At 45.5% G+C, this 13,316-nt stretch overlaps 1 protein-coding gene across 1 annotated transcript in view; it reads right to left on the bottom strand.

The window, feature by feature from the left end:
• The window catches only part of ADHFE1 (alcohol dehydrogenase iron containing 1), a 419,108-nt gene extending 409,317 nt beyond the window's left edge, over positions 1-9,791 (bottom strand). The window contains exon 1 of the mRNA XM_069621130.1: positions 9,623-9,791. Coding sequence (XP_069477231.1) covers positions 9,623-9,777 — 155 coding nt within the window. The 5' untranslated portion in view covers positions 9,778-9,791. The remainder of the gene's footprint in view (positions 1-9,622) is intronic.
• Positions 9,792-13,316: the final 3,525 nt, after the last annotated feature.

The following is a 13,316-nucleotide window of genomic DNA, read 5'->3' as shown; positions in this document are numbered from 1 at the left end:
AATCTCTTTGGCTTCAGGTAATGCTGGATCTCGCCTGAACTCCACCCTCAAAGATGAACGACACACCCTTTTGTTTGTAATGATGTACCTAAAACAACGAGGAACTTGGAGTGTAGGAGAAAGAATCCTATTCACAGGCAAGCCTCTGATGGGAGGGCCTCCTGGAGGGGTGGAGCTATCTTATGCTGCGGAAACGACATTAGCGTAGAGAGCGAGCTGATCGCTAGCAAGTCTTAGGTAGACTGGTGTCCTGAATTGCAACGATGCTGAAATTGAGAGAGAGAAAGAGAAAAAGACTGTCTCATCTGGGGGCGTGACCTCACGGAAGCCACGGTGAGCCTGGGACCCGTTAACCGACACTGATACCAGACCGCAGCAGAGATATTCGATCCCTGACCTCCACATGATAAGGACATCGGCTGCCAAGCAGCGCAGAGAAAGGGAAGCAAATTCTCCGGAAGGGGTAACGCCACTGAGGGGAGTGAACAGTTATATCTGAGGCAGGGAAAGCCAAAAAGGTTATGGGAGCCAGGACAATTAGAGTGCTGGATATGGACACACGGCCACTCGAGGCCCCACTAAAGTAAGCCCACTAGAGGGCCAAAGTTCTTTGGGGAGACCTGGGAACCGTAAGACATTGATATTCAAGGCTGCGGAGGCCACACAGGTTATGGGAGCCAGGAAAACCCGAACGCTGGATTTGGGCAGATGCCGAGTTGAGGCCCCACTGACGCAAGCCTACTAGAGGGCCACAGGGCTTTGGGGTGCCCTGGAATACAAAACATATTGAGCAAGACTGGGAACAGAGACGACCCGAAAGGTTCAACGTGCTCAAATCCAAAACAGGAACTTTGTCAAAAACCAAGTCGGAAATGGTGGCATTGCATTAAGGAGACCCTTTATCCATGTAAAGAAGTGAAGGTGTCAGAAGTATATAAAGACTGTCCATCCAGAACCTGCAGAGGCTGGAAGACCGCATTGTGAGAAATTGACAAACTTTTAAAACCTTCTTTGGAAGGAGATCACAGTAGTTCAGTCGAGCAAAATCCTAGGATAAAAGGTAATTGCTATGGCCTATGCTTTGTTACTTTTTTTTTGTAAGTGGTATAGCCAGATAGTAGGGTTTGAAGAACTGTTGCTTATGGACATTTCATGAGCACCATTAATTTAGTTTGATAGGCAGGGGATTTCCCTCTGAGCAGTAGGTCTAGATAAGCGTTTTTTCTTATTATTTAAATAAACACCCTTGAATATGTCACATATTAGTCAGACGACTCCTTCTAGTTGCCACGGGCCACAGAAACCATTTGCTGGCAGAGGGCTGGATTGAAACAAGCGAGGAGGCAGTGCAGAGACCACCATGGCCGATCCATGGAAAGGAGGAACAAAGGGGCATTATAACCAATGCACAGGTGAGATACAACCAGGGACTGGCCAATTGAACTAAGTGAAAGAGAAAAAATTATTCTGAAGCATAAAGGAGATAGTGACCCAGTCAACGTGGAGAGTTGTAGAAAGAGCAGCAGGAAGAACAGCAGTCGGAGCAGGAGAGTGGATGGAGTCTCAAAGCAGACAGCCAATCATCCAATACTCTTAGACAATTTGGGGAAGCTAGGAGAGGAGCTGCAGGAGTCCATGCTTGCCAGAAACACTGAGGAGATGGTTGCGATCTACAGTGCAGCAGATGTGAAGAACCCCAAAGCTCCTGAAAAGCAAGATTGGCAGCTGTGGCAAGACTGGGAGAAAGACCCTAGTATGAACCTGGGACCTGAGCCTACCTGGTATGAAGGTCACTATGTGCCTCCAAAGTCAGAAGGGCACTATAGCGCTTAGAGTTGAAGGAGCAAGACAGAACACAGAGTCGTAAGGGCATTATATCCCTTATTTAAATGAAGGAGTGGAAAGGGCACTACATTCCTACTTTTAGCCAAAGAGTGGGTGGGCACTATATCCCTCATCAAGAGGGGAGATTCCAAGGGGGTGAGATATCCCATAGAGAGTAGGAAGGACACCCTGAACCTCAGAGTGGTCTGGGGCGTTCTAATCCCCAGATCATGGACCACTTTGCAAGTTGCTAACCTTCTGACATGGACTTCAAATAGGAGTCAGGGATCTACACCCGTATTAAGAGGACATGTGACAAATATGTAGCCCTGTGAGCTGAACAAAGAAGCAGCTGGACACTTCATCCCTGAGAATGAGTACCAGCCAAGAAGGAGCTGTGTACTAGAGAAGGAGTACCAGCCAAGAAGGAGCTGGGTACTATATTCCTGAGACAGTGCTAGATCTTACAGTTCCTTGGGGAGACCAGTAGCCAACATTCTTTATACCATCCCGGTACGGTTTGCATTTACCATGTCCATAAAAGTCATCCTAAATGTAGTTGTATATAAACCCTACATCCTCTAGACGTTTATCCCAACCTGTTCCCAATAGTAAATAAAAACAGCTTGAACCTCGATCTGAGGCGTCATAAAAGTGCGTTGATCCTGCACAATAGTGAGAGAGCAGCTTTAACTGATTAGGTAATGTAAAGGTTGCCCGGAAACGTCAAAACACCCACTTACGAATAAATGATGGCCACCGACAGAGAGACCAGATTCAGATAGCACATAGGGTGACACAGGGCCATGGACCTTCTGGAGGTCTTCCTACTATATGGTGTGGATCAATCTTGACTGGCATCTTGTGCTATCGGGAGCAGGTCAGTGAAAATGTAGCTTTACTTTTCACAAGTTGCCTACATAGCTGTCCAGCCTCCTAATGGAATCGTGAATGCCAAAGGTCACATTTTCTCTTATTAACATTGGTGCCCCATCATGCATTTCCTTGTAGAGGAGAACATTGTTTTGAATTGATTTTCCTTTAGGAGCTGAATTTAGGTCCTGAACGTTCAGGTTAAGTTACATGTTTCTCAGTCGTTGAGAAGCATCAGAGCGCTGCAGCTTACGGTATGCAGACTGTGCCCCCAGAACAGCACTTACACTTCCAACTTGATGTGCCGAGACCTATGCAGAACATCACTAAGTCTCATTAACTTACTAGGGGAATTCAATCAAAAATAATAGGTTTGAGCGATATTTTGTGTGCTTATTTTCAAATAAATTAATATCTTTGTACTGATATTTCATTGTTCTCGTTCCCATATTCTACCCAACCACCCATTAGAGACTCTAGTAAAAGAGACGATTACTTTCCATCCCCAGCCAGTAACTTTATGCAATACTTAGAAGAAAGCAGAATTATATGCGGTCTCCAAATGCACCCCCTCCCCCCGAGCCTGAGAACCCTTCAATCCGATCATTGGATGGGACTTTGCCGGGTGCTGTGACAGCGTTAAGACAATTCCGTGAGGCAGCACCATGGACCCTTTGCCTTCAGACCAAATGTAGCCACTAGCTTCACAACCTAAACCTTCCAGAGTGATACATATTCAATATGTAAGGCTTTACAATCTGATAGATTGACCGGTCATGTCATGAGCACTGCCAGTATTCGTACTGACACAATCTTTCACGTAGACATTCTGCGACGCTTTCTTTCACACAGAAATTCTGCGACGCTTTCTTTGCTGTCATCTGCCAGTTTACGCAGATTGAACTCCCCCAACTGTCAGTTTCGACATCTTAATGTATAAGAGCCTTTCTGTGTTTTAAGCTGAGGAGGAATTTCCATTTGTAGATCACACCATTTCCCCTAAGGCAAGTTGCAATAGGACTCTTTCGTCTTCTGCTGCAACCGGTTGCTTGCTATAGTAATGCTCCAGACAATCCAATGCCAGTTTCTTCTTTTAGTGAAAGTAGATTCTTGTACGTGCCCCCGCATGAGGAAGGCACAGCACAACAACCTTTTCACCAACTGCCCTAGAATCACGGAAGGGTTCGGAATTCCACATTGGAATAAAGGAGAACAATGAAGCATATGAACTGCTGGGTAAATCATACCAAGAGGTAATACTCATGCTTTAAAACATGTACATATGCCATCCACACAGCTGGATATGATTCAGGCCATCATTTAAATATGTAATAGTAATAATACATTAATGCCAACATTCCCCATTCCATTTGCAAGATGCTAATCCTATCCTGATTCTTCCCTCTGCGTTCTGGGACTTGTATTCCCGAATTTAGACTGGGAAAATCCAGGACTACAAGTCCCACAATGCAAAGTAACACGCAGAAATTAACTGGCATCTCCCTACGGAATGCGCCATGACGACATTTGTGCTAACATCACATTTCTATTTTGTATTTGAATTTACTGGACAAAAGCAAAACGCTCAGTAGACAAGGTGTGACCGACATAAGGAAGAAAATTGTGGAAGGCTATGTGTCGTCACAAAGTACCAACCAGGAGGAGGAAATGGTGCAAGGGTGGCTCCAGTACTATAGAGGGATGGGGGACACCCAGTACCATCTGGGGAAGGAGATACTTAACTAGAATAAGGTAAAACAACTCAGGAGTCCCGGCAAAGAAAGTGTCATAACAGGCGAACCCTTGTTCTTGTGGCCTTTGCCAGGCCGCCCACGGTCTGTGAGCGAGGCCTGGTCATGTAGCCATTCCTCTGCTAATCTACAGCTCTCTAAAGCCTCAGCATTGGCAAGGTGAGAGGAAGGTGGGGGGGGCGGTTGTTGTCTGGGGGATGTGGCTGGCATGTTGGAGCAGGTCGCGGTGGTGGGGATCACACCAGAGAATGGGGCATCATGCTGAAGAGGCCCGGTGGTGGCTGGCAATACTTGTGGCTTCTCAGTGGACCAAGGCAAGCACTTTATGCTGGATTCTGCCAGCTTTTTAGCGATGTAACAAAAGATGCTTTTATTACCCTATTCAGAAGGTATTCAATCAAATGACCTTGTGGAAGGGTGAAGGGCTGAGTTGGCTGGGCTGGGATTCAAGCCTGTGTAGAGAGGTCTGCGGTGAGTGTTGAGTTCGCTAGAGCTTATATATTTATTTTATTTATATTTGTAGAGCGCACTTAAAGCCCAGAGGCATCGAGGCACTGTTGCATGAGGATTATACAAAGTTTTGATTGAGTAGTTACAGGTGACCAGGTGGTCTCTTGAGTAGGTGAAGTGCAAGATTACATACACGATTAGGTGTTACATGTCAGTCATTGTTACATAAGTCATCACAAACAGTATACTTTCAGACGAAAAGCTTGGTTTTGATTGCTTTGCGGAATGCTTGGTGGGACTCAATCATTCGTAGGTGAGTGGGAAGGGCATTCCAGTGGGAGGTGGCTATTGTAGGAAAACTGGTGCCCCCAGCACAGACTCTTTGTATCTTAGGAGTGAGAATCATGTTAGAAAAACCCTTCCTCAAAGTGGTGGTGTGTTTTGCAATTCTTTGGACAGGGTAGGGGGGTTCAAGGTCATGGAGGCATTTGTGCGTGAGGGAGAGGGTTTTAAAGACGATTCTCTCCTTGACAGGAAGCCAGTGAGCCTGCCTTCTTACTTCAGAGATGTGGTCTTTCTTTGAAGTTCCTGTGGTCGCCCTAAGGGCGTTGTTCTGAACCAGTTGGAGTTTAGCCAAGTTTTTACAAGAAGTCCCTAAAAGGAGGGCATTGCAGTAGTCAAGCCTTGACCCAATTATTGCCCTGGCAATGGTGAGGCAGTTCTGGCGGGATATGAAGGGTCTAGCTGCAATAAGAACTTTGGAGTAGTAGGCAGATGCAGAGGCAATGGCATTAACCTGTCTGTCCATAGTCAAATCCGAGTCAAGGTAAACTCCAAGTGTTTTGACGTTTTGGGATACCTTGATGGGAATATTATCGATGGTGAATGAAATGTACTGCTGATCAGGATTGCCCAAGGTAGTGGGGGAGCCGATTAGCAGACATTCAGTCTTCTCACTATTGAGGCACAGCCAATTGTCCGCCATCCACGATTGGATAGTAGAGTAAATGCTGGTGAGAGTGTTCATATCTGCCTCGTAGTTGCCAGTGAGTGGGATAAGCACCTGCGTGTCATCAGCGTAGTTAGTGTACGAGATGCACAGGGAGTCAAGGATGCTGAACAGGGACCTCGTGAAGAGGTTATAGAGAGTGGGCGCGATGCAGGAGCCTTGTGGGACTCCACATTTGAAGTGGCTCGGGGTGGCACAGGCTGAGTCTGAGAAGACTTTCATGGCCCTATCTTGAAGGAAGGATGTGATCCAGGCACACGCTTTGGGTGAGAAGTTGGCAGCAGTGGCGAGATGGCGGCAGAGAGTATTGTGATCAACCAAATCGAAGGCTGCGGATAAATCAAGGAGCAGAAGGAGCGCAGGTTTGCCTGTGTCTCTAAGATCGTCCATTTGATTCTTTAGGTCTAGGAGGGCCGATTCGGTGCCATGTCGTGGGCAGAAGCTGGACTGCCGCAGGCCAAGGAGACGGTTATCTTCCAGGAACTTTTGGACTTGCAGGTAGGCTGCTTTGTCCAAAATTTTAAGAATGGGACAGTGGTGATGGGCCTATAGTTCCCTGGGACTGTTGGGTCAAGGGAAGGCTTTTTAAGGAGCGGGCGTACCCAAGCTTCCTTAAGCCCAGTGGGGATGTGGCCACATTGCAAGGATGAGTTAATGAAGGCAGTTAGAAAAAGGGCTAAGATGCGTGCCGAGTCTTTGATAAGTTGGGCCGGGAAGGCATCACCCTAGCAGTTAGATGGTTTGATTGACTTGCGCAAGGTGGAGCGCTTGGATGCCTCAGGGCTTGTAGCGCTATAGAAATTTAATAACATAACAAGGTGATAACTTCTAGTTCAGTCATATCTAAAGTCGAAGGGGGGGGGCATTCGACTTGGTGACCATATGAGAGTTACTGTGCAGGTTGGCTATGAGTAGGGGAAGTGCTTTTTGATGGCCCCGGATTTTGGTTTGCAGAGTATTAAGTTTTTCTAGCATGGCAGACTGAATGCTGTTGCACCAACTTTCGTCCTTGAGAAGAGTGGTGGGGGAGTAGATGGTTTTTCCAGCTCTCTAAAGATGGTGAATATTTCTTTGGATCCTGATTTGGCATCATTGATCCTTGAATTGAATGAAGAGGCTTTGGCTTGAGTTATATTGGCTTTGTGGGATTTGGAAATGGCCTTGAAGGCACTTCTAGTAGTATCCGAGGGGTTGGTTTTCCAGGCAGAGAGTGCAAGCCTTTTCTTGGAGCGCTGGTCAAGCAGCTTCTTTGAGAACCAGGCGTTAGAGTGTTTGACTTTTTTTTGCTTTCTTTAGGGAGAGGAGGGCGATAGTGTCAACAGCTTGGGTGATGATGTGTTTGAAAGTGCTGGCTAGAGCTTCTGTGTTTTTGGAGAATGGAGCCTGCAGAGCGGGCACCATTAGAAAAGATGCAATGTTTTCTACAGTCAGTTGGCGTGAGCTTCTCGCGAAAGCTGCTGGACATGGGATGGAAGGCCTAGTGGGCCCTTTTTTAGTTTTGAGGTTAAATTGAATATAGTGGTTGTCGACCGTGGGATAGGAGTGTTGGCAGTGATTTGTATAGTACAGTTATGATGGCTAATCCAGTCCAGGGTGCGTCCTTTAATGTGGGTGGGTTCAGAGATAGTTTGAGCCAAGCCCAGAGTGGATAGGGCTTTAGTCAGAGTATTGGCATGGGAGTCCTTGGGGTCATTAAGTCCTAGATTCAGATCGCCCAGGAGCAAGAGTTGGGAGGTTTTTTTGATGTTGTTAGAGAGGAAGAGGATGAGGGACTCATGGAATTTGGCGATGGGCCCTGGAGGTCGATAGACAACGTGCATGGTAATGGTACAGTTGTGGGAAGAGGTTGATTTTGAGTAGGAGGTAATCGCAACTATGGCCATGATGCCCTTTGGCCTCCCTAATGGAGAGGACCTCCCTAGCGATAAGGTTGACTCCCCCACCTCTCCGGTGAGTGCAGTCTTTTCTGAAGATCGTGTACCCTGTAGGGATGGCGAGTGAGAGGGTGGGGCCAGAGGCTTCATTAAGCCAGGTTTCTGTAATTATCAGGAGGTCGAGGTTGTCCTTATTAATGAGGTCATGAATATCAAGGGCAGGGGCGGGTACCAATCGTGCGTTGACCAGTGCACAGCTGAGAGTATCCCCGTTGGGGTGTGGGGGTGGGTAATGGCATGGGCACAACACAAGGCGCAGGTATGTTAGGTGTGACATGATTGGTACCGGCAGGTAATGGCATATGCAGTATCCAGTTAAAAAGTCGAAAACATTTGGTCAAATGCAAAAATGTTGAAAAAAAAATTTGAATGTTTTTTTTATTTGTATGTTTTTTGGGGTTTAGCTAGTAGAAATGAATTGTAAATAAAAGAAAAAAACGGGGGTTGGAGGGGACCCCCCATTAAAAAAAAAAAAATTAAAAAAAAATAAAAAAAAAATCAATTTTTTTTTTGGTTTGTTGACATTTTTGCATTCAACATATTCACTATAAACCGGCATATGCAGGGTGCAATCAGTGCCACATTTTTTCTATATTTATCCTCACTTTGGCAGGAGTCATAAAATAAGGATTGAAAGGAGGGCTGGGTCACGCGTGCGGGTTTAGGATAATAATGTGAGTTGGGGCAGAGAGGGCTCCAATGTGTCCTGGAGAAATATTTCAGGGCGGGCCTAAAGCTTCTGGCCAGCCTCAAATCCAAAGCCAAGAAACTTTTGAAAGACGTGGGCCCATATAATTAAAGGGGTCACCTGCCAATCGAGGTTTCATACCTGCACTAAAAGGGGGCAACATCGATTATAAAAAGGTGTTAAACTATAATTAAAATGAAGTAAAACAAATGGACTAAAATAATGACATTCAAATATTATACCAAATATAAAACCAAAAATCAAATCAAAATAGGTCAACGTACCATGCAATCCCACAATTATTTTGAAAGAAAACCATGGTTGTTCTGTATAAATTAATCAAAACATTGCAATGACAATACTATAATTCACTGTTTTGCAAAAAGCAATCAATATCGCCTATGTATTTTAATTTCCCCTTTTCATTAGAAAACCACTTAATTCCAAATATCTAGTGGCAAAGAGCAAAACTCATCGTTTTGTTGAAATGTCTGAGAGAGTAAATCAGGGCGGGGAAAGTCAGTTGTAGCCCGGCCTCAAAGGCAATATTTGAAGACTGGCAGGGCTGAACCCTACCTAGCCCCAGCTCACGCAAAGCCCTGTGGGTGAAGCCCTCCCAGCCCCAGAGCAACTTTCACAATGTGTAAATGGTAACTTGATAGCATATAGCCAACGTTATTGTAAAACTGTCGAGGAAATTCGCAACAGTGCACGCGCCACAAACCAGTGCAGAAGCAGTTGACCAGAGTTAATAAAAAACACAATTCGTAGGTTCGTGATCTGCCAGGCAGTTTAAGTGCGAACGTCAGGTGGAGTTTTTAAAGGAGGATTCAGTTTGTATTCAGAGTGCCGCACGAAACACTAACATGTCGGAGCACATTAAACCCTCCTGAATACCAAATATGTCACCGTCAATCACGTCTCGTTTTGAGTGCTTTACTGCGCATTGCTAACAGCTGTGAAATGTTGAAAGTCGGGTGAAAGTCACTTTAACTTAACTCGACCGCGGTCCTCCCAGCCCTGGACACCCCCCTCCATGGCTACCACAGAGCACTCAGACACTCCCCGGCCGGCACCCAGGAGGGAGACTCACGAGGCGCGGTGCAGTTCCTGGAGCAGCCGAGACGCCCTTTGCCTCCCCGCCGCCATGACCACAGCAGTCCTAGAGCAGAGTCCACCCGACACCGGACCTCCACGCCGCAGCCCAGCTCCTCCCCCGTTCACAGTGAGGGCGGGGGAGGGGGACATTGGCAAGTTCAATAGTGCTGGTTTTTATATAGTGAACATGATTTCTTAAGTTAGCAGGTGTTGCAGTCACATGCACGCTCACGCATTTCGTATTGGCAGCACGTGCCCAGGTACTATCACCATTTGACATCATGTTACCAAATGTACCTTCATTGCGTGCTCTTGCCACAATATGCTCAGGCGTAGATATGTAAACGTACACTATAAGGCAGGGATAGCTATTGTATGCACAGGTACTCCCAGAATCTGCAAAGTTGTGACATAATATGGCAAGTATGTCACACTATGACATACTACCCCCATTATTTTTGGCAGGTAACAAGTTGCTAGTTCATCACAGTATGACACACCCCAGACTTAGGGCGACCAGAAAAGAATACCGTGACAATGTTGTGAAACTAAGCTAATAAACTTAGAACGACACCCTGGGCCGTTTCTAGCCAAATTGGTGCCAAGGGCGAAACATCAGAATGCGCCCCCATCCCGAATGGCACACACCACTCCCAAACTACACCTCTGCCGTGTGACAAAACCCCTCCTCAATATGAATAAATAATTGCTATATAAATGAGTCTGGTTTCATTATTGTAATTCAAGTACTTTACAGAAGAATTCTAATGTGAAAACACAGCTGCTGCTGCCCAAGTAAATGTTTTTTCTGTCACCTCTTAGGGAATGCAGTTTCAAACTGTCTGTAGTGGCACACTGCGGTGTGACCAGCCTACCGGGGTCTGAGGGCCCACTGACCTGGCCCTGTGTTGCAGGTGTTCTGTTCGTACCACCTCACTTGTATTTCGCAAGGGGCAATACTAGACTCATCATATGAATTATTTTCTGATAAAAGGTTATCATTGCAACGTGGACATTCTGGTACACTCTTATTGTACTCTTTCAAATACCTCTTGGAGAGAGGGAAAGGGGACAAATAGCACCAATGAGGATTCATGTATGCTTTGCATTAAATCACAGCATTTCAGGACTATAACAGTGATCAGAGATCACTACATTTGATAAACAAGTCTGTGATAAAAAGTATTGTATGTGTGAATCTTTAAATTCATAAATGATGCATGGTTTGGTGCTCACACCACGGTTCACAATACTCACCCTAACATTAAAATGTTTGTAACCAAGAACCATACATGCTCATTTGGACAGTTTACGTTTTTGGATGCAAGTATAAAATGGCTGCAACATCAGCCACTCAAATGGGGTACAAGGGGTCTTTCGCTTCTTGTTCCTGAAGAATTTTAGAGGCGGAACGGCTGGGTCTCAGTGTGGGCATGTCCAACCCCAATACAGAAACATCTTTAGGGAATTATATGTACAGACAGGGCAGGATACCGCACAAGAGAGACACAATAAACAATGCACAGAAAGGATTGTACCACTTTAAAACTTTAGCCTAACTAGTAATAAGGTGATGAAGCGTTTTAAACAAAACTGTCTTCTAATGCATGGTAGAGGGTCCACCGTTCCTCAGCCACTTCCTCCTCAATATTACGCAGGCCTCATGGTTTATTTTGGCAAAAAAGAGCAGGACATTGCTTTATCTAACAGAGCTGACATTATCATCTCTTATTAGTGCTCGCCTGCAGCTAGTGAAAATCATGGTCTGGCAGTGAAGAAAGGGCGTCTGGCCTAGTGGATTTACGTGAGGCAACTTCTTTGATCGCTTTATGTCTTTAGGTGTGGGCACAGTATGGCATGCTCGTCAGAGTCACATATTCAAAACATTCCAGTGTGCTCTTGTATGGACTTTGGGCACATCAGACAAAAACAGGTATATGTGCTGTTGCATAAGGGAGCACCACATAGACACCAATAACCAACAGGGTGGTGACTTGTGTAGCGCACAAATCATCACTGCAAACATATCACTGCATTGATTTGCCATGGACCGTGTGCATGGAGACAGACAATGAACTCTACTTTCCTAATCAAGGTGCCAAGTGACATAGAGTTGCCATCTGGTGTCCTCGCTAGGCCGTGGCCTGCTTGTTTAGACAATTAAAAGACCTTTTATGCCGAGCGCATGAATTTAGTCCATGTCCCACAGCAGCCACTAGAATACTTAAAAAGTTAACCTTCCCAGGGATGCGCCACATGTAACTAAAAAGTAATATACAATATACAAAAAAAACGTTTTGGTGTGTCAAATAAAGGTACATGAAAATAAAAAAATAGTTAAAAACTTTTCTGTGTGGCACGTTAATTCTCTTTGAAGAATGCATAGGTTTGGTCAGCTAACTTATACTTGTGCTGGCCTGGTGAATAAAAATGACCCATGTTCAGTGCTTAACATTGAAATGTTAAACACATGCTGTGTAAAAACAATGGCTTGTTAAGTGAGCCAAATTTATAAATTGCCCCACTTGACAGACTGTCAGCACAAAGAATGAGGGGCACGGGGTGTGTAACTCCAGAGTATCTCACATGCTGCGTTTGGAATATGCATTCATTTGTCTGCATATTCCAAATGCATCCCGGTCATCCACAAGTCGGCAGAGATCAGTGATCCGCACATCGCAGAGGAGCGCTCACTGGCACAGCGGGCTGCTAAATCTGTTGTCCGGCAAGCTCATAAGCAGCTTTCTGGGTGGGCCCATTACTGCGCCCACCTCCTGAGCTATTTAGCTCTGCCCCCCTGGCTGTCGCCCGCTCCGTCCGGGCCAAAAAAACAGGGCTGACAACACCAAAGGCTGAGCACTGAAAAATGTATCTGATAGACAGGGGAGTCAACGTTTCAATTTAAGGGGCTGGGGGGAAAGGAGGGGGGCTTTTGGTGCAACCCATGTCCCAGGTAATATCATGGGAAATGACATCACAGGAATTGATCTCACAAGCTAATGCATATTGGAGGCATACTGGATAGGTCTTGCTTTTGTGTGATTTTTACCAGAACCTATAAGTGAAGGTTGTAATGTTTTAAATTAATCATAACCACTGACATTTTTAAAGCAATATTCTATACCATAATTAGTTTAGCCTGTCTGCGCCATTACAGAAAGGGGACCAACCATTTGCAAACCAGTCTTCGGTCTGCAAGCATGGGAACAGCCCAGTTATAATTGCTAGGCTATTTAAACCCTCAAATGGGAGTATAAGCAAACTAACACATGATTTGGCCTTGTGGAGTTAATCAGTGAGGTGCAGCTTCATTGCGTTTCTGTAGATATTCTCGGTCCCACATCTGAGTTTATGCTCTGTCACTTGGGGAGGGATGTAAAATCTAAAAGTGAGGACTGGGAGGCTTCAAATCCACCATAACCTTTTTCCTTTCTCTAGATAGCCTTCATTACCATTGCATGCAAATCATTCTTGCTGTTGCAATCCCGATGCGCAGTCTAGCCTAAACAACTAGACTGCAGAGGGTGGCTTGAATTCTAAAGGCACATGCTCCAGCAGTCCAGAATGGAGCGCTAATTTCGGTGACACGATCAGGACTGCTTCACATATGGCAGGCCCCCTTCTGTAATGGAACAGACAAGGTAACATACGTTGGTGTGGTAGGCTCCCCAGCACAAGGAAATGGTTAT

Source organism: Ambystoma mexicanum, chromosome 5q (genome assembly GCF_040938575.1).
Source record: "Ambystoma mexicanum isolate Mex_15411 chromosome 5q, UKY_AmexF1_1, whole genome shotgun sequence".
Taxonomy (NCBI): Eukaryota; Metazoa; Chordata; class Amphibia; order Caudata; family Ambystomatidae; genus Ambystoma; species Ambystoma mexicanum.
The sequence above is the reverse complement of the archived record's forward strand: the minus strand, read 5'-3'. Positions and strand labels throughout refer to the sequence as shown.